At 46.7% G+C, this 20926-nt stretch overlaps 4 protein-coding genes across 4 annotated transcripts; 1 reads left to right on the forward strand and 3 right to left on the reverse strand.

Moving 5' to 3' along the window:
- Nucleotides 1–2054: 2054 nt before the first annotated feature.
- F5J12DRAFT_726403 (uncharacterized protein) lies at nt 2055–2372 on the reverse strand (the record flags this gene model as incomplete). Its single annotated transcript, XM_051741721.1, has 1 exon — nt 2055–2372. A coding segment is annotated over one exon (318 nt), but the record flags the coding sequence as incomplete, so codon positions are not given.
- A 3483-nt stretch (nt 2373–5855) lies between these two features.
- F5J12DRAFT_785817 (uncharacterized protein) lies at nt 5856–6291 on the reverse strand (the record flags this gene model as incomplete). The annotated part of the gene is made up of 2 exons (XM_051743305.1): nt 5856–6027; nt 6125–6291. The coding sequence occupies 2 exons, from the start codon at nt 6289–6291 to the stop codon at nt 5856–5858; spliced, it is 339 nt and encodes a 112-aa protein (XP_051596081.1).
- An 809-nt stretch (nt 6292–7100) lies between these two features.
- Nucleotides 7101–8470, reverse strand: F5J12DRAFT_785818 (uncharacterized protein; the record flags this gene model as incomplete). Its single annotated transcript, XM_051743306.1, has 4 exons — nt 7101–7352; nt 7781–7939; nt 8051–8140; nt 8318–8470. 4 exons carry the CDS (start codon nt 8468–8470, stop codon nt 7101–7103), a joined length of 654 nt encoding a protein of 217 aa, XP_051596082.1.
- Nucleotides 8471–20508: 12038 nt separating this feature from the next.
- Nucleotides 20509–20673, forward strand: F5J12DRAFT_726417 (uncharacterized protein; the record flags this gene model as incomplete). Its single annotated transcript, XM_051741723.1, has 1 exon — nt 20509–20673. A coding segment is annotated over one exon (165 nt), but the record flags the coding sequence as incomplete, so codon positions are not given.
- Nucleotides 20674–20926: the final 253 nt, after the last annotated feature.

The following is a 20926-nucleotide window of genomic DNA, read 5'->3' on the forward strand; positions in this document are numbered from 1 at the left end:
TGTGGGATTTGGCTGCCTTTGTTATCTTTCCCATCACTTCAGATTTTGAGAGCAATCTGATGCCCTTGATGGGTTGTGACCAAGTGAAGAGGTGTGCATCATTGGTAGCTGGGTTAAGACAGAAATGATTTTGTAGAGTGTGGAAGGGATCTGTGATGGGATTGTCCTGTGGGGTCCACTGTACTGTTGTGAGTCAAAGTGTGGTTCAGTGGTGAAAACCAACACAAGAGACAATAAAGGTGAGTGGTGTTGTGCCTATGCAGTACCAAGATGGTGGAACCCTTTATTTGGGAGGGTTTTTGTGAGCTGCAACACTCAAAGATGAGTGCTGAGGGTTGGCAGTGCTCCTGACAAAGAGGGAGCAAGAATGGGAGAGGTTTGTGATTGGGTAGACTGCTGTCAGCCTACAGAAGGATGAATGAAAACTTAATTTGATGCTCTGAGCTGCACTGAGTTCAGGGAGGACTTGGAGTGAAGCTGATTGATGATGGATGATGATAAGTGAAGTAGATGATAGTTAGACCCTTAATAAAGTCTCAACTATCAAAGCCGATGGATTATTTACTGAGTGATGATGAAATGTGAGCAAGAGGGGCTCTCTGACATCCTTTTTTCCAGCTATCTAAGTACAGTGATTTATATACAGTACAGGAGCATTTCCTGTAGAAAACAAGGTGCAAACACTTGGTAAGTGATTGGTAACTGATAAGTGAGGAATGTAAGATCATCTTAGAAAGCATTGGTGAGCATTGGTCAGGATAAGTAAGTGAAAAGGTGAAGAATCAGTAAGAAAAGTCAAAAGATTGGTAAGTATTGGCAATAGGTGAGTCAAGGACAGTCTGAATGTCAAAGTATGAGTCAAGCATTGTCAAAAACTGGGTAAGCACACTGAATCACATTAGGGGGAGGCTGTGCATGTCACATCTCAAAGAGATTGCTTCTAGGCCAAGGGGGGATGACAGAGAAGCAGTGCTGATCTGATGCTGATATAGTACATCCAAAAGGGGACAGGGTGAGTCAGATATTAACAGGGGTCAAGCTTTGGGGGTCTGGGGTGACAGGAGCATAGGGGATTGCAACTTTCCCCCCCCCCCCCCAACTGTCCTCTCTGAAGGGGGAGTGCCTTCCACTGTATCTTGCACCAAGGAGGCAAGATGTGCATCATACTCATCATGGATGTGATCAGGGAGAGTGGACAACAGTAGATTATATTGTAGCTGTCACAATCTTGGAAGAATGATGGATGAGATTGGTATGAAGACATTGCAGGGAGCAGGGAGGAAGGATCCATGTGCTTCTTGGACTGGAGAGACTGAAACTACCACATAAGACCTTTCTAACCAAATGACAGACCTGAGGCAACCAAAGAACATCCTTCCAGAGGTCATACTGCCAAAAAGAATGTGATGTCCAAGCTGGATGGGCTGAGAGTGGGCAGATGAGGATGGGATGTACCAGGATGCTTCAGGACAGAAGCTGGTAGGAACTCCTGGTATATATATGTAGCCATGGTCCCTAGCAAAGGGGACAAATGAAATGATTGATGTGGAGGTGGCCATATCAGAAGAATTAGTGCAATGAGTGTCTTTTGGAGTGAGTGCTGTAGAAATGTGTGGAGTGTGCAGATCTTTTCCAATTTTGGAAGGTAGGATTGTGCAGCTGAGCACTATAAGCAAGTGTGGGAACAGTGTTGGTATCTGCAGAGTTGGTGGAGATACATGAAAAACTGGAATGCTGTACATGGGTGCTTAAGAATTTTTATTGGCACTTAACTTGCTTCCTTCTTTTCTCCTTGGCACTGATGACTTGTTCTTGTGTGAAGGATGACTGCCAACATTCCTGGGAGTTGTTCTATGCATGAGGGCTATAGTCTTCATCTCCATTCATCAGCAGTATCCATGTCCACCTTACCAAACACCTTTGGTGTGTGACACTGTTTCACCTTTGATCAAGCATTTTGTTGCTGGAAGGTGAAAAACCCTGACAGGCAGACTGTCTTGGTTGTGGACAAGATGATAATCTGCCCTGGATATGTGTTTTGTCAGATAAAAACCTCAGATGGATGAGATGGTGAATTTTCCCAGTCTGGCAATGCAGTAGAAGGTTACCACCAGACAGGAATAAATTGCTGCATCATGTGGGTTGTTTCTGTCTACCATTCTGTGTAGAAGTTTGAGGGTATCTGTAGTAAATGGGGCTCTGTGGGGGCATTTGGATGAAGTGGGGGCTAGTCTTGTGGTGCCTTCTAGGATGGCCTTGTATTCCTGCTCATAGATGTCCCATCTACACCTGTGCACAATGTGCAATGCTTGAATGCCTGCTGCATAGTTTGCAAGTGTGGAGCCTGAGTGGGATCCAGTGCAGCTCACTAATGCCAATTTATTTGGTCAATAACTCATTCTTGAGCCTTGTGTGTGTGCACATGGATGCCATTGTTGTAGCATGGTTCTTTGAAGTTCATGGGTACTGCTGCTTCGACTGCCTGTGTTCAAATTCACCCTATGAAATTCATCTGTAAGTGTTTTACAATTGTGCAAAAACAGTCCCACTGGTTGTATTGTATAGTTATCTGTTGTACCATGCTGTCAGATCATGTTCAGATAGTTGCCTAGGGCATGGAACTCATATGTTTGCAGATTGAGGGATTTGCATTTGGGTTAAGATGACCCAGCTGAGCTGGATATACCAGTCTTTACTGCCATTGCTATGGTATGGCAGCCACAGACAGCTGTCTCTTGTGGTAGTTGATGTGTGTCATAGTACTCACACATTGTCTTCATGAAAGTACAGACCATTGTGAGTCAAAGTGAGGTTCAGTGGTGAAAAACAACCAAAACCAACACAAAAGACAAAAATAGTGGGTGGTGGTGTGCCTATGCAGTACCTGGATGGCAGAATGTCTTATTCAGGCAGATTTTGGCAAGTTAAAAGACTCAAAGATGAGTGCTGAGGGTTTGGGGTACTCCTGACAAAGAGGGAGCAGGAATGTGAGAGAATGAAATGGGGTAGACTGCTGTCAGCCTACAGAAGGATGGATGATGACTTAATTCAATGTTCTGAGCTGTACTGAGCTCAGGAAGGACTTGGAGTGAAGTATATTGATAATAGGTGATGATAAGTAAAGTAGATGATGGTTAGACCATTAATAAAGTCTCAACTATTGAAGGTGATGAATGAATTACTGAGGGATGATGAATTGCAAGCAAGAGGGGCTCTCTGATGTCTTCTTCCTAACAGTGATTCACAGTACAGGGGCATTGCCTATGGAAAACAAGGCACAAGCAGTTGGTAAGTGATTGGTAAGTGATAAGTAAGGAATGGAAGCAGTGGGCAATCAACTTGGAAAGCATTGGTGAGCATTGGTAAGGATAAGTAAGCCAAAAAGTGAAGAAACAGTAAGCACAGTCAAAAGATTGGCAAGTATTGGCAATAGGTGAGTCAAGGACAGTCAGAATTTCAAAGTATGGGTCAAGCATTGTCAAAAACTGAGCAAGCACATTGGAATTGTATTAGGGGGAACTGTGCATGTCACATCTCAAAGAGATTGCTTCTAGGCCAAGGTGGGATGACAGAGAGGCAGTGCTGATCTGATGCCAATATAGGACATCCAATAGGGGATGGTGGGTGTCAGGTGTCAGAAGGGGTCAATATTTGGGTGTCTGTGGGGTGACAGGAGCATAGGGGATTGCAACTTTCCCCCTAACTGTCCTCTCAGTGAAGAAAATAAACACTTCATGAATGAGGCTCTGTTGGAAGAGAGGATGAAGGGGGAGTGTCTTTTGCTGTATCTTGCAACAAGGAAGAAAGATGTGCATCATACTCATGATGGACACAATCAGGGAGAGTAGAGAACAGCAGATTATGCTGTAGCTGTCTCAATTTTGAAAGAATGATGGATGAGATTGGTATGAAGATGTTGCAGGGAGCAGGGAGGAAGGATCCATATGCTGCTTGGACTGGAAAGACTGACACAACCACATAAGATCTTTCTAACCAAATGACAGACCTGAGGCAACCAAAGAATGTCCTCCTGGAGGTCACACTGACAAAAAGAACTTGCTGTCCAAGCTGGATGGGCTGAGAGGGTGCAGATGAGGATGGGATGTACCAGGACACTTCTGGATGGAAGCTAGTAGGAATTCCTGGTAGATATATGTAGCCATGGTCCCTAGCAAAGGGGAAAAGTGAAATGATTGATGTGGAGGTGGCCATATCAGAAAAATTAGCAGAATGAGCAGCTTTTGGAGTGAGTGCTGTAGAAATGTGTGGAGTGTGTAGATCCTTCCCAAACTTGGAAGGTAGGATCGCATGGCTGAGCACTATAAGTGAGTGTAAGAATGGTGTCAGTATCTGCAGAAATGGTGGAGATATGTCAAAAACTGGAATGCTGTACATGGGTGCTTAACTCACTTCCTTCTTTTCTCTTTGGCATTGACAACTCATTCTTGTGTGAAGGATGACTGCCAATGTTCCTGGCTGTCATTCTATGCATGAGGGCTATAGTCTTCATCTCCATTCATCAGCAGTATCCATGTCCATGTCACCAAACACCTTTGGTGTGTGACAGTGTGCAGCATGCCGTCAATCTCTGCATGCAGTTGCTGGTGAGCTTCTCTCATGAGAATTTCTGTCAGTACCCAAAAGGTCATGTTGGTTGGACTCATGTATGATCTCCAGAGGAAGACAAGCAACAGCCTGGCCTTTTCTTCCAGCCAGAGCTTGGTTTCCCTGAAGATGTTTGACCATACCCTCCATTAGATCTGTCATGACCATGACATTGGCATAAGTCCCTAACATCTACTCTGTCCTCTTCTGCCATCTTCCAGTCCATTCCTGTGCTCCTCCAACCCTCCTGCCACATCTCCACACCTCTCTGAGGTTCCCTGTCCATATTCCAACCAACTCTGCCACCTCCACTTGCAAGCCAGTCATGTGGGGGCCAGACCTTCATCTGTGCCTCCTCCAAGACCTTGGTTAGCTCAGCAGGATGTTGGACTTGCCACCCTGCATTCCAGTTAGGGTCCCACCCTTGTGTTGGCTTTTCTCCATTCTTCCACTCCATTGGTATTTACCCTTTTTCCCCTCATTGTAGTAGTTCCCTTGTCTCAGTTGAGGTCCCTGTTGTCCCCATCCTCTATCCCTTGTGTCAGAGGTACTGCCAACCTGTCACATGTTTATTGGCTTGCATTCTACACTGCCCTGCCCTTGACCTACACTCTATATAAGGCTGCATAGTAATCTGATGTAATCAGTACAAATATCAACAATAAAGTCCCTACTTCCAACTCCCTCTGAGTGCCCTCTGGAGTTTCATCTCCACTCCTCTGAGTCTGCTCTGCCTCTGAAATATGAGGGCTGAGCTTGTGCAAGGGGGCAGCACACTAGCTGAACCCAATGCCCTCCCATCTGACCTCTGACCTCTGACTCTGACCTCTGTCCCCAAAACTTCCCTCCAAACTCCTCTGCTCCTTGTTTCCTTCAGACTTTGACCCTGTATTCCACAGCCCAACCCACTCCTACTCCACCATAAGAGGAAGTCAGGGGTGTTGTGTGACTTTGACAAGATCCCCCAATGCTCTGACATCTGCTGCCACCAATAGGAAGGGACTCTATGCAGTCCTGCATAAACCCTCTTGTCCAAACAGATTATGTCATTGTAAACATCATTGGTGAATGATGGGCCTGAGGTGCATGGCACAATGCTGCAAGCTGACATCTGCTCACAACCTCCATTAATGACACTGCCTTTGCCTCCTTCTTGGAATGTGTGACAAACATGCTAATCTCCTGGAACAGCTGCTGCACATATATCATTGCAAACTTACATATTGAAACTTTGGCCAAGGTACATCCAACTATGGGGCTATCTGATGCTGTAGGATCTCTTGCAAAGGTAGGACATTCTCCTGCAGTCCAGAGATCTCCTTAATCAGCTTGATCTGCATGGAATCACCTTTGAAAACACTGTGTTGTCCCTGCAAGATTGCATTGATACTGTTGGGGGAAGAGATGACAATCAGTTGCTGGCTGCCAATAAGCATTTTGAGGTTTGGCCATGTTATTTACTGGATACAAGATGGTGTCAGCATACCTGTCAACACAGGCTCAGTGGGTGTGCACTTACTGACAGTTCTGCAGGAATCCACCTGAATCAAGGATGCATTGGATGGCTGTGCTGGTGTATAGGAGGAGAGTGGGCACTACAGGGAGGTATTTCCCTGCAGGAGGGTACCAAGAATGAGATGATACAAACACAACCATGATGGCCTCAGAAGTGATCATGATGAGCATGTTAAAAAAGGCTATGAAATCAAAGTTTCAGACATGGCCTTTTGAATGATACAGGGTTTTATGTTTATGACCAATATGGACAGGCAAGCTGGTGTGATCTGCATTGGCAATTGCTGGAGATCCCTAATGCTCACACTGACCATGGTATGCTCAGATGTAAAGGTTAGTGGCATTTCATACTTCCCCTTCTTCTCAGTACCTGAACAACATAGCCTGCTGTCCTAATGTTGTCCTTTCATTTGTGAACTTTGAACTGGTGCACTTGGCAATGGTCACCTGCCAGCAGGGGTAGTACATCACCAAAATTGCAGAACAATGAGATTCAAATATATACAAATATATTCAAGGTGACACCAATGACACTGTAGATAAAGAGCAGTCATGTAGTAAAATCTACAAAAATGCTCTTTTACAGAGAAATGCCTGTTGATGCTGATGTTAAATAGAGTTTCAATGTCAGTTTCATTGACATGCTCATTGTCACTGTTCACTCTCCATGATATAGCAGACAACAACCACATATATCATGATCATCACATTACAACACAATCACACCACACATGATAGCAATACCTGTAGCTATTTGCAGGTATGCATCACTAGTTGGTGTTTGATGGTTCCATCTAGAGAAATCCACAGAATACTATACAGAGCAGGTGTGGGACTTGGAGAGCAAAACAGCCAGGAAGTGCATGAGTGAGAGAGCAGAACAAGACAGCAACAAGTGGATATATAGAACACATGATGGCAGCTGCCTCAAATAAGTAACCACCCAATGACAGAACTTAGTGAGATGAGGCATGCACAAGTTACTTTTTCTTGGAAGCCCACAAGCTTGATCTCTTTGTTATTGTTTCCTTGGTTGGCACCTTACTCTTATCCTTACTCTTATTGGAGTGTTTGCCATGTCCCTCCTTTGTCATCTTAGAAGGCCTACTTGTGGTGGCCTTCCTACCCTGCTGTGAATCACAGTCTGTTAATGGACTACTCTGTTCACCAGTGGAAAACATCATGCTGTGCTTGCATTTGAGTTGTGGCATCCAATCAGTGATATTGTTCACCTGCAAAGTAGGTGAAGGATCCAGATTTGCTCATGATTGCCTTTGGGCACAGGGTTCTGGTTCTGAAGTAGAAGGCTGTGGTGAGTGCATGAAGGACAGCTGACTAAATGAGGAACCTGCATTTTCAGGTGACTGGACTGGAGATGAGGGAGCAGATTTTTGTGAGCAAAAGGAGGACAGTTGACTGAATGAAGAACCTGTATTTTTGGGTGATGGACTGGAGATGGGGGGCTTCCTGGTGATGCCCTGCAGCCATTTGTGTGATGTTCTGAAGCCAGGGGCTGTGGGGTATTTGGGAAGGACACCTGAGTAAAGAAATGCCAGCCACCTTTGGGTGTTAACAAGGATGCTACCATTCTGATGCTGCTTCCTCACCTTATGGAACAGTAAATCAGCTGATTGATAATGTCAAGTGCAATAGTACATACACAGTTGCATCTACTAGCAAAGCCTGCAGGCTCCTCACAGAGGAGCCAAGTGAGCTCTGCGTGGTCGAATCCAAGCCTGTCTTTTGAACTCTTCACATTGACAGGTGCATTGACAAGTTTCTTGTCTGGATGGGGAGCTGCATAAGCTGCAATCATAGGCTTAAGATGACTGGTGTTATCAGATCATGTCTGGCTGATCACTTGTTGCATCTGAAAGAAAGTCACTTGTTAGCCACATGATGCACTAGACTTGTGTCACCATTGGCTTACCTCCCACATGAGAAGTGCAGTTTCGCCACTCTTCTTCTTAATGAGATCTATGAAGTATGGCACATGCTCCTTCAGGTAGTCATATATGCACTTGTATCAGTTGCATTTCTCAGGGTTGCTGTGATCATATGTATGAATACTGCATATATACTGCTAAATGATGTACTTACACTTTTCTATGGATCTTATTGCAGGCCTTTCTAGCACTTTCATCATTGGGTGCTCAATGTCATGACCATGACATCAGAATAAGCCCCTAACACCTACTCTGCCCTCTTCTGACATGTTCCTGTGCTTCTCTGCTCTCTTCTGATGCATTCCCATGCTCCTCTGACCCTCCTGACACATCTCCACACCTCTCCAAGGTCCCCTGTCCATGTTCCAACCAACTCCACTCAACTCCACCCTCAGGCTGGTCATGTGGAGGCCAGACCTTCATCTGTGCCTCCTCTGAGGCTTTGGTCAGCTCAGTGGGCTGTCAGACTTGCAGCCCTGCATTCCAGATAGGGTTCTGCCCTCATGTCAGTTTTTCTCCATTCTTCCACTCCTTTGGTATTTACCCACTTTCCCTCATTGTAGTAGTTTCCTTGTCTCTGTTAAGGTCCCCATCATCCCTATCCTCTATCCCTTGTGTTGGGGGGACTGCTACCTGTTATACACTTATTGGTTTGCATTCTACACTGCACTGCCCTTGACCTACATCATATATAAGGCCATGTAGTACTCTGATGTAATCAGTACAAATATTGAATAAAGTCCCCACTTCCAACTCCCTCTGAGTCTGCTCTACCTCTAAAATATGAGGGCTGAGCTTGTGCCAGGGGGCAGCACACTAGCTGAACCCAATGCCCTCTCATCCAACCTCCAACCTCTGACTCTGACCTCTGCCTCTGAAACTTTCCTCTGTACCCCTCCACTCACTGTTTGTTGCATATCTTACCACCCAGTGGTTGGATTCACTTCAGACTTTGACCACTGTACTCTGCAGCCCAACCTGCTCCTACTCTGCCCTAAGAGGAAGTCAGGGGTGTTGTGTGACCTTGACAGTATATTCATACTCTCACTTGTGCAAGCTCTCTCACTTCCCCTACCACATCTGCTATGCCTCCCATGACATGTCACTGACAATGGGATGCTACCAAGGCCCTTGCTACAGCCTTGCCAGACCCCTGACATCTCCCTTCAGTTGTTGAGCCCTTCCAGAGCTTCTCCTCCAGGGGGCACTCCAACTCTGACCCTGTGTCAAGTTTGTGAAGTCTGGGTTTGAGGCCAGACTGGAGACTGAAGTGGGCATGAGGCCAAGGGGTCAGGATCAGGGGGAAAGGCAAAGATACAGAGGGTGGACTGTTTGGACTTAGCAACTGAGGATGCAGCACTAGTCCCTTGCATGGGTTTCAGTCTGAGTCCAAGGCTGAGGCAGGGTTATCAGAGTAAACTTAGTTGATTTCAGACTGAGGAGTACAAGCCAAGTATCTATGGGTTTATATACTAGAGACAGACTATAGTACAGAGACTGGTAATGCTGGTCTTGCAAGGATTGCTAAGATGATTGGTAAGAATAGTATTAGTAATGTATGACTAAGGTGATGGAGACTGGGACAGGGTGGACTGGGGACAAGACCAGGCAGAGTTCAACCAAAGTGACATGCACTGCAAAGCAGTGTTAACCATGCTAGACTAACTGGGGGTAAGTGATTGGCAAGGCCAAGTCTGGCTGGGGTCAAGGCACAGTTATGACACCCTGCTCCAGACAGTGCCTCATGTGCTGCACCCTCCATCCATCAGCAGGCTGCCCTCTTCCCTCTGCTCTCTGCCACCTCCTGTTGTCATTCACCCTGGCAGAGATGGATGAGGCAACCCTGATGATGACCCCAATGATCCTGACTACCATCCTGGTGATGGGCCTGATGATGAGGATGATCCCAACAACCTTGCAGATCCCCTTGATGAGCCAGTCCTTGCTTTGACCTGGGCAATCCATGCCCTAGACTGCTCCAACCAGTGCTCCAGAGACTCCACTCCATGAACCAAAGTCTGCAAGCTGGATACCTTTGATGGGTCTGACCCTAAAAAACTCCATGAGTTCTTGGTCCAATGTGAGCTCAATTCCCAGGACCACCCTTGGGCATTCCACTCCAACTGAGCCAAGGTCACATATGTGCAGTCCTACCTTAAGGGCATGGCATTGGCCTGGTTTGAACCAGACCTCCTCAATCTGGATGATTACCTTAATCATCTGCTGTGGATGGATGACCACCATGAGTTCCTCCATGAGCTCACTACCAACTTCAGCCCTCCTCATGATGCTGCTGCCAATGCCATCCAGCATCTGGAAAACCTTACCATAAAGGACTCTTTGCATATTGCAAAGTACTTAGTGGAGTTCAACTGCTGGGCTTCTCAAGTAAAAGACTATGGCAAAGGTGCACTCCACCACTGCTTCTACTTGGGTCTCCCTGACCACATAAAGGATGAAGTGACCTGTGTTGGCAAGCCTGCCACTCTTCATGCACTCTGTGAGTTGGGCCAGACAGTAGATGCATGCTACTGGGAGCACAAGTCAGAAGTCTCCCACTCTGCCAAGCCTCCTCCTGCTGAAAGAACTCCACTCTGCACCTCTGACTCCAAGCCAAAACCCTCTGCATCATCCTCCACCCCTAAGTCTGACTCTAAAAAGGCCAAAGTGCCAAAGTCTGACATCGACCATCTCCTTGGAAAAGATGGCAAGCTCACAGCAGCTGAGCAGCTCCACCACCTTACTGGTGGGCTGTGCCTCTTCTGTGGTGAACCTGGCCACTCCACCAAGGATTGCCCAAAGTCAACTTCCTGTGCTGCCAAGGACCATGCCACTAAGGCCACCACTCTGACTGCTCTGCCTGTGGAGAGGTCAGAGCCAAAAAATTAATCTGCTCCTCCAGGGAACCTGTATGTCCTGGAGGAAGTGTTGATCCCATCTGTGCAGAAGTCCACCTCAACACATCTGCTCTTTCCAACCCTAATTCTCTTCTTCTGATCATTTCTCTTCTGATTTCTCTGTAGATACTTTCCCCACTCTGGTCAACTCAGGCTCTTCACACTGCTTTGTTGACCCTACCTTAGTTAAAAAATATAAAATCCCAACAAAAAATGTCTCTCCACCTATTCCTCTCCAACTGTTTGATGGTACTAGTAATACTGCCATTTCCCGAGTAGTAGATTTCTCTGTCTGCTTTGCCTCTGTGTCATATCCATGACTCTTGGACTCAATCCTGGTCCAGTCCAGACCCCTAGCCCCTATCTCCGGTCCATTCCAGCCTCCCAGCCTTGTGCTGCTCCACCCTGGTCCTCCCAGGTCCATGTCCAGGTCACCCAGACATAACTCTGGTCTATTTTCCTTTGTTTGTACTATATTTAGTCTAGTCTCCTTTTGTCTGACTCTGCTTACTGTACAAATCCTGTGTCTGACCCTAGTTATGCCAGTCACCCAGACTTTGACTATTAGCCTTGGCACAGCCCCAATGGCTGTCCATGCTCTTGCTAATCATCTGGCTAATAGCTTATTCACAAGCCTGGCTTCATGTTCATTATCCCAGACCAGCCTCATGTATTTAACCCCTGTACTTACTTTGTAGCACTCCAGTCAGAATATCAATTTAGTGTTACCCTCAACTCTGTACTACACCCCAACTCTACTCTATAGCTAAGGCCAATCCTTAAGCTATCCCTGGCCCCTGTCCTGGACCTCTCCCCAGCTTGCATAAGGGTACAGCACATAAGCTGAGACCAAGGGAGGTAGATCCAACCCCAGACCAGCTTCCCCCTGTGTGCACTCCAAGACTGGTCAGTTTCCCATGCTACCAGCCTTGTTCCCATGCTCCTGGCCTTAAGTCTGGTCCTCTGGACTTAACTCCAGTCCAACCAGACTTGGCCCCTGTCTCCTGGCCTTGACTTTGGTCAGCTGGACTTAGCCCCTGTCACCCAGTCTTGAAGCCTTGTCACCTGAGGGTGAACCCATATGTAACAGATTCTGCCTCTTCATTGGTCTTGGGACACAACTGGCTCACCTGCTACAATCTGTCAATTGACTGAGCAGTATCTCATTCTGACCCTCAATACAAAGATTGCTGATGCCCTTGGTGCCTCTGTCACCTCCTTTCATGACTTCCACTTCAGTACTGACACCCTCTGCTCCATCCACTCCTCTGACATCAGCTCCACTGCCTACTCTGATGGCTGACTTGCCATACACTGCTCTGCATATCTCCCTCATTGGAGCTGCAGCCTTTGTCTGTGCCTGTGCCCTTCCTGGCTCCACACAGTTCCACTTGCACCTCCACCCTGAAGATATGAAACTCTGAGCCTCTTTGATGCCCTCTGCACCTCCTGATCTCTCTGCAGTACCCTCTAACTACCATGAGTTTGCTGATGTTTTTAGTAAAGCAAAGGCTACTGAACTCCCTCCACACCACAGCTTCAATTTAAATATAGATCTCAAAGAAGAGGCTTCTCCACCTCTAGGCACTGTCTACTCCCTCTCTCTGCCTGAGCTCGAGGTGCTCCACACCTTCATAGATGAGCACCTCAGCTACAGTTTCATTAAACAGTCAACCTCCACCCATGGTGCTCCTGTCCTCTTCATTAAGAAGAAGGATGGCTCACTCTACCTCTGTGTGGATTACCAAGGACTCAACAAAATCACCAAGAAAGACTACTACCCACTTCCTCTCATCTCTGACTTGCTTGATTCTCCAAGCCACACTAAAATCTATAGTAAAATCAACCTCTGCCATGCCCACCACTTGGTCCAAATTGGTGCTGATGATGAATGGAAAACTGCCTTTTGCACTCACTATGGTTCCTATGAATGGTTGGTTATGCCCTTCAGTCTTACTAATGTGCCAGTAGCTTTCCAGCAGTTTGTTAACAGCATCTTTGCCAACATGCTTGATGTCTGTGTTGTTGTTTACCTTGATGACATCCTCATCTACTCCCACAACAAGGAGTTGCACCACCAACATGTAAAAGAGGTCCTCCACTGCCTCTGCCAGCATAGCCTCTTTGCTAAGCTGGAAAAGTGCAAGTTCCACCAAGACTCTGTCAAGTACCTCAGCTATGTCCTTTCCCCATCTGGTCTGACCATATCCACTGATAAGGTCCAGTCCATTCATGATTGGCCTGAACTGCACAAGGTTAAAGACATCCAGTCCTTTCTTGGGTTCATGAACTTCTATTGTCAGTTCATTAGTAACTACTCTGACATAGTTGTTCTGCTCACCTGCCTCACTCAGAAGGGCACTCCTTGGAGCTTCTCCAAAGAGTGCCACTCTGCTTTCCTCCACCTTAAGACTGCCTTCACCTCCACTCCAATCCTTACTCACTGGGTGCCTGATGCCCCTGTCATGGTTGAGACTGAAGCATCAGACTATGCCATTGCAGGTATCCTCTCAATTACCTGCTCTGATGGTGAACTCTGCCCTGTTGCTTTTTACTCCCACACACTCACTGCTCTGGAGCTCAACTATGATACTCATTATAAGGAGTTGTTGGCAATCTTCAAGGCCTTCCACCACTGGCAACATTACTTGGAAGGCTCCACCACTCCTGCTGACATAGTGACTGACCATAAAAACTTGGAGTATTTCTCCACCTCTAAGGTCCTAAGCTGCCATCAGGCTCATTGGTTGGAGTATCTCTCCCAGTTCAATCTAGCCATCCATTTCTGCCCTGGCTGCCTTGGAGCCAAGCCTGACAAACTTACCCACCACTGGGATGTTTACCCAAAAGAGGGGGATAAGGACTACATGCAGGTAAACCCTCATAACCTCCACCCTGTGTTTACCCAGGAACAGTTTGCTTTGTCCCTCCATACTACCCACCTCTTGGCCCCTGTTCTCCAAGCCACCATGATCTTTGATGTTGAGCAGCTCCATGCTGACATCATCTCTGCACTGCCCTCTGACCCCATCTCCACTTCCCATCTCCCAACTCTGACAGACCTCTGCTGGTCATTAGACCATGAGGGCCTCCTCCACCTCAATGGCCACATCTTTGTCCCTGACATTGATGGCCTCTGCCTCTGAGTGCTTCAGTTTAAGCATGACCATCTGCTTGCAGGTCACTTTGGGCAGACCCACACTGTAGAACTTGTTTGCTATGAGTATGTATGGCCTAACCTCCACACTGATGTAAACAACAATGTCAGGTCCTGCACCACTTGTGGTCACAGCAAGGTCCCACATCACTGCCCCTTCAGCCTACTGAAGCATCTTCCCATCCCTGAGAAGCCATGGAACTCCATCTCCATGGATTTCATTGAACATCTCCCCAACTCTGCAGGCTACTCTGCCATCTTGGTTGTTGTAGACTGCCTTTCTAAACAGACCATGTTCATTCCCACCTCTTCCTTACCCACATCTTTTCCAAGCATGGAGTACCCACTCATGTCACCTCCAACAGGGGTCCAGAATTTGTGTCACACTTCTTCTGCTCCCTCAGAAAGGCCCTAGATATGTGCCTTCATTTTACATCAGGCTACCACCTGGAAGGCAATGGCCAAACCAAGTGCATGAATCAGACCCTCGAGCAATACTTCCACACCTACTGTAACTATCAGCAAGACAATTGGTCAGAGTTACTCCCACTAGTGGAGTTTGCTTCTAATAATGCACTGAGTGCTACTACTGGAGTCTCTCACTTTTTGGCTAATAAGGGATACCACCCAAACTTGTTGGTTTACTCTGACTGCAATCTCACCTCTCCAAAGGCCCATAACTATGTTGTGGAGCTTTCTGCCCTGCATGACTTCCTCCACACTGAGATGGCTGCTGCTCAACTCCACTATCAAGGTCTGGCTGATGCTAGATGCATTCCACCACCAGAGTTAAAAGTCAGTGACCAGGCTTATGTCAAGGCCAAGTACTTCTGCTCCACCTGCCCTTTGGCCAAACTTGCAGAGAAGAACTTGGGCCCCTATGCTATCATAGCTAGGCCTGGTATGCACTCCATCACCCTCCACTTACCTGATGCAATGTGGGCCATCCACCCTGTCTTTCACTTGTTGCAGTTAGAACCTGCCACTCCAAACCCCTTCCCTGATTGGCACCAACCTCCACCTCCACCTGTTGAGGATGGTGACCTTGAGTATGAGATTTCAGAGATCCTCAACTCAAAGGTGGACCACCACCACCACCACTGTCAGCTACTGTATCTAGGCCATTGGGGGGGCTATGAGAACACTGATGATGAAACCTCTTGGGTGCTGGCAATGGAGTTAGAACATGCTTCCAAGTTGTTGGCTGCTTTCCATGCTCACTATTCTCACAAACCTGGACCTTACTCACCTCTGTCATAGCTTTGCTATGGGCTTCAGGGGTTCAGGCCCTAAGGGGGGGATACTGTCATGACCATGACATCAGAATAAGCCCCTAACACCTACTCCACCCTCTTCCAACATGTTCCCACACTTCTCTGCCCCCTTCCGACACATTCCCACACTCCTATGACCCTCCCAACAGATCTCCACACTTCTCCAAGGTCCCCTGTCCATGTTCCAACCAACTCCACTCAACTCCACCCTCAGGCTGGTCATGTGGAGGCCAGACCTTCATCTGTGCCTCCTCCAAGGCCTTGGTTGGCTCAGTGGGCTGTCAGACTTGTGGCCCTGCATTCCAGATAGGGTTCTGCCCTCATGTCAGTTTTTCTCCATTCTTCCACTCCTTCAGTATTTACCCTCTTTCCCTGGTTGTAGTAGTTTCCTTTTCTCAGTTAAGGTCCCCATCATCCCTATCCTCTATCCCTTGTGTTGGAGGGACTTCTAACCTGTTATACACTTATTGGTTTGCATTCTACACTGCACTGCCCTTGACCTACATCATATATAAGGCCATGTAGTACTCTGATGTAATCAGTACAAATATTGAATAAAGTCCCCACTTCTGACTCCTCTGAGTTCCCCCCAGAGTTTCATCTCCACTCCCTCTGAGTCTGCTCTACCTCTGAAATATGAGGGCTGAGCTCATGCAAGGGGGCAGCACACTAGCTGAACCCAACACCCTCTCATCTGACCTCTGCCTCCAAAACTTTCCTCTGTACCCCTCTGCTCACTGTTTGTTGCATATCTTGCCACCCAGTGGTCAGATTCACTTTGGACTTTGACCACTGTACTCCACAGCCCAACCTGCTCCTACTCTGCCCTAAGAGGAAGTCAGGGGTGTTGTGCAACCTTGACACTCATGCTGTTCACAACTGACCCAGACACATATGGACTATACTGTTGTCACACACCAAAAGTGTTGTGGATATGGTTACAGCTGACTCTGCCCAACTTGTTGACAAGTTGTGTGCTATGCCATGAATGGAGATGAAGACTATAGCCCTCATGTATAGAAGGACTGCTGGACATTAGGAGTCATCCTTTGCACAAGAATGAGTCATCAGTACTAGAGAGAAAAGAGGAAGCAAGTTAAGCACCCATCAAAAGTTTTTAGCACCCATGTATGGCATTCTGGTTTTCATCACATCTCCACCATTTCCAAAGATATTGACTCCATTCTCACACTTGCTTGAAGTGCCCAGCCATGCAAACAGCACTCCATCCATCATTTTGCTAAGTCCATCAGAAATGGCCACCTCTTCATTAATCATCTTGCTTGTCTCTTTTGCCAGAGACAGTGGCTACATATATCTGCCAGGTGTTCCCACAAGCTTCTGTCCTGAAGCCCCCTGGTTCATTCCACCATTGTCATCCCTGTCTCATCCCATGCAGCTTTGTCAGCATGTTCTCCTTGTCAGTATGACTTCCAGAATGATGTTCCTTGGTTGCCTCAGGTCTGTCACATGGTTAGAGAGGTCTTATGTGGTTGTTTCAGTGTCCCCACTTAATGAAGCATATGGATCCTTCCTCCCTGCTCCATGCAATGTCTTTATTCCAATCTTGTCCATCATTCTCCCCACATTGCAACAGCTGCAGTATAATCTACTGTTCTCTGCCCTCCCTGATTGCATCCATGACAAGTATGACATGCATCTTGCCTTCTTACTGCAAGATCCAGCAGAAGATGTCCTCCCTTCTCCTTCTCCTCCATCAGAGCCCTGTTCATGAACTGTCTTGCTAACTTTTCTGAGAGGATGAATGGGTTGGAGACATGATCACCTATGCACCCATTACCACAAAGACCCACAACACCCAAGCCCTTTGATGCCTGACTCATGCCCTTCAATTCTGGAATTAGTACTCCCTGTCTGGAAATGCTGTCCATCTGTCATCCCATCTTTTGATCTAGTGATGTCTCTGCTGATATCTGACATGCATCACCACCCCCTAACGTGATATCAGTGTGCTTACTCAGTTTCTGGCATTCTTTGACTCATACTGTGATATTTTGACTGTCCTTGACTTGTTTGTTGCCAGTACTTACCAATCCTCTTTGCTTGCTTATTCATTGTGATTATTCATTGCTTACAGTCCTTACTCATTACTCACCAAGTGTCTGTGCCTTCTTTGTCATAGGCTGTGTTCCCCTACAGTATATAAACCCCCTGTACTTAGTGCCATGACCATGACATTGGCATAAGCCCCTGACACCTACTCTGTCCTCTTCCAACATGTTCCCACACTTCTCTGCCCTCTTCTGACATGTTCCTGCACTTCTCTGCCCTCTTCCAACACATTCCCACACTCCTTTGACCCTCCCAACACATCTCTGCACCTCTCTGAGGTCCCCTGTCCACATTCCAGCTGCCTTCACTCACCTGTGCCTCCTCTGAGGCCTTGGTCAGCTCAGCAGAATGTTGGACTTGCAACCCTGCATTCTAGATAGGGCTCCACCCTTGAGTTGGTTTTTCTCCATTCTTCCACTCCATTGGTATTTACCCTTTTCCCCCTCATTGTAGTAGTTCCATTGTCTCAGTTCAGGTCCCTGTCATCCCTATCATCTGTCCCTTGTGGTTGGAGGTACTGCTAACCTCTTATATGTTTATTGGTTTGCATTCTACACTGCCCCACCCTTGACCTACATTGTATATAAGGCCATGTAGTACCCTGATGTAATCAGTATGAATATTGACAATAAAGTCCCCACTTCTGACTCCCTCTGAGTTCCTTCTGGAGTTTTGTCTCCACTCCTCTGAGTCTGCTCTACCTCTGAAATACAAGCACTGAGCTCATGCAAGGGGGCAGTACACTAGCTGAACCAAATGCTCTCCCATTTGACCTCTGACTCCCAACTCTGACCCCTATTTCTAAAGCTTCCCTCCATACTCCTCCACTCCTTGTTCATCACATATCTCACCACCCAGTGGTCAGATATGCTTTGGACTTTGACTGCTGTACTCCACAGCCAAACCTGCTCCTACTCTGCCCTAAGAGGAAGTCAGGGGTGTTGTGCAACTTTGACACTTAGCTACAACAGAATCAGAAGCAATCAAGTCACTCATGAATCAAGTCAGTCAGTTCAGTGCATCTCAGACATAACTTGTTGTTGACAGTTGAGGCTCATTTGGAAGAGTCTATCTGTCATCATTCATATCCTTGGTAGTTGAGGCTCATTCAGAAGGGTCTATCTACCATCATTCATCATCTGCAGTCCTCCCCATGTTTAGTCAGCAAGTTTCATTTAGTCATCCTTTCACTCCTGTGTAACTTGTCAGCAACTTGCACCAGGAGCACATTCCATTGAAGTTCTTTACTCTAGCCAGCATCCCCCTCTCAGCCAATGTTCATTCACCCACTGCTGTGTAACTTGTCAACAACTTGTGCTAGGAACACCTACCATCAAAATTTCCTCACTTTAAATTTTTCTGCCCTCCAGGTTCTGCAGAGGTAAACCACCACTTGCACTTATTTGTCTTTGGTGTTGGTTTTGGTTGGTTTCCACCACCTTTCCACACTTTGACTTGCACTGTGTCTATGCCAACCTGCCAACTCATATACCTGATGAGTCACTTGGGAGTGTTTGCAATGCTCTGGGCCTGGACAGCTCATTTCCACCTACTTGCACCACTGACCCAGCATCTATGGGAGTTCCAGGTGTTGAAGGTGGCTGTGCACATGCAGCCACATACATATGCTCCTTTCACCAACCTCACATGCAGTATTTTGATGGCTTGGCAGTATTCAGGCACAAACCAGAAGACCAAAAGTCTGCTGCAGAACTCAACCAGCTGGCCCAGTTCCTGGCTCACCCCCTCTGCAATCCAAGGGAGCTCACCAGTTTCCACCACTTGCATGGGGCCAAACTACTTGACAAGTTCCTTGGCACAAACAACCCCTTTAAGGAAGAAAATGGATGATGTAGATCTGCTGTCATGGTTTGCCTACCAAATGAAAAGTCAAAGTGGCCATCTGAGTTGGCTGCCCCCAGAATGATTATTGATGGAGTTTGGCATCTGGACCTCATTGACATCATCACAAGTGCCTTTCAAAGCAAACAGTTCAAGACATTCCACACCATGCCATTCAGACAGCACTGGCAGGTTAGTGATGATCATGCACTTGACATACTTTCAGAAGCCTACTCCTCACTGGAAATGCTTCATGCACATGAAGACATCAATAAACTGCCTTGTGAACTGGATGGAGACCTAGAATGTGTTGCCATGTGCCTGATGCTTTGGTCAGACTCAACACACCTTACCAACTTTGGTGATGCATCAATGTGGCCATTTTATATGTATCTTTGGAACCAGTTGAAGTACCTAAGAGGGAAGCTGGCAGCCATGACATGTCACCATGTCACTTACATTCTGAAGGTATGGTAATATCCTGCTTGTTCTCCTATTCAGCCAATTACCCAGAAAAGTCAGTTTCCTGTTGGCTTCTGGGGTGCCATGCTGATGCTGTCCTAAGGGTCTTGGTGGCCAGAATCAAATTTCTCAGTATATGTGCCTGTCCACAATGTCTTGTAGCAAAAAAGTCATTTTCAAAGATGGGCATGGCACATGGTATGTGACACAGTGTCAGGCATGTTTGGATGGACAGTATTGAATAGCAGGGGTGCATCAGTTGGGCATGCAAGCTCATATTCCAGAAAAGTGCAGCTGTCAATGGAAAGCAAGTGGGATATCAACTGGACAAGTACTCCTATGTCCTGACAATGGTCAGTGCTCCATGCAAACTACATATAGAAGACTGCTGAATGGAATCTATTTAAGAATGCATTCTCTGAACACCTGCTACAGTTCATGGACAACTTTTTCCTCCTGGTGTTCCATGAATTCAAGCTTGGTGTAGGGAAGGCAATTTTCACATACCTGCTACATATTCTCTTTGCAGCAGGAGGTGACAGTATACAAGAATTCAATAGAAGGTAAGTACTTGTCTCATAATGATTCAACCAATCCCAATCTCCACTTGCATGTTTTTTACTAAATACATTCACCAGATTTCGGAACATCCCTACTTTTGGTTGCAGAACAATTCAGAAGTTTGCCCACAATGTGTCAGCCATGAAGAGGCTTGCAGCACAAGACTTTGACAGCCTAACTTTACCACAGAGGAGTATCAGGAAGCTTGTTTGCAACTTGCTAATGATGCAGTAGATGACCAACAAGCCACAAATATTCTAGCAACCCTATGTGTTCTAAACAACAACAAGGAAAAACTTAGCTGGCAAACATGCAAGAAACAAGAGGCCCAAAGAGCTTGAGATCAAGTGGAACAAGCTGGGGGAGAACTCACCAAGCAACAATGTCACAGACTCAAAGAAGCTGAGACAGTACAAGCAGAAGAATGGAAAAAGAACTGAACTGAGCACACTCTGATATGCAAAGTAGGAGTCCCCTTGGGTCCCATTAATAATCCCTCACTGTACACAGTGTGCAAACTCAAAAAGGGAAAATACTGCAAACTTTACTTCTTCACCAATATTGGCTTAGCAGAAGCAGAAACCTTCATCCCCT

This window comes from Pisolithus orientalis, assembly GCF_024613125.1.
Source record: "Pisolithus orientalis strain OTSU chromosome Unknown F5J12scaffold_43, whole genome shotgun sequence".
Classification (NCBI taxonomy): domain Eukaryota; kingdom Fungi; phylum Basidiomycota; class Agaricomycetes; order Boletales; family Pisolithaceae; genus Pisolithus; species Pisolithus orientalis.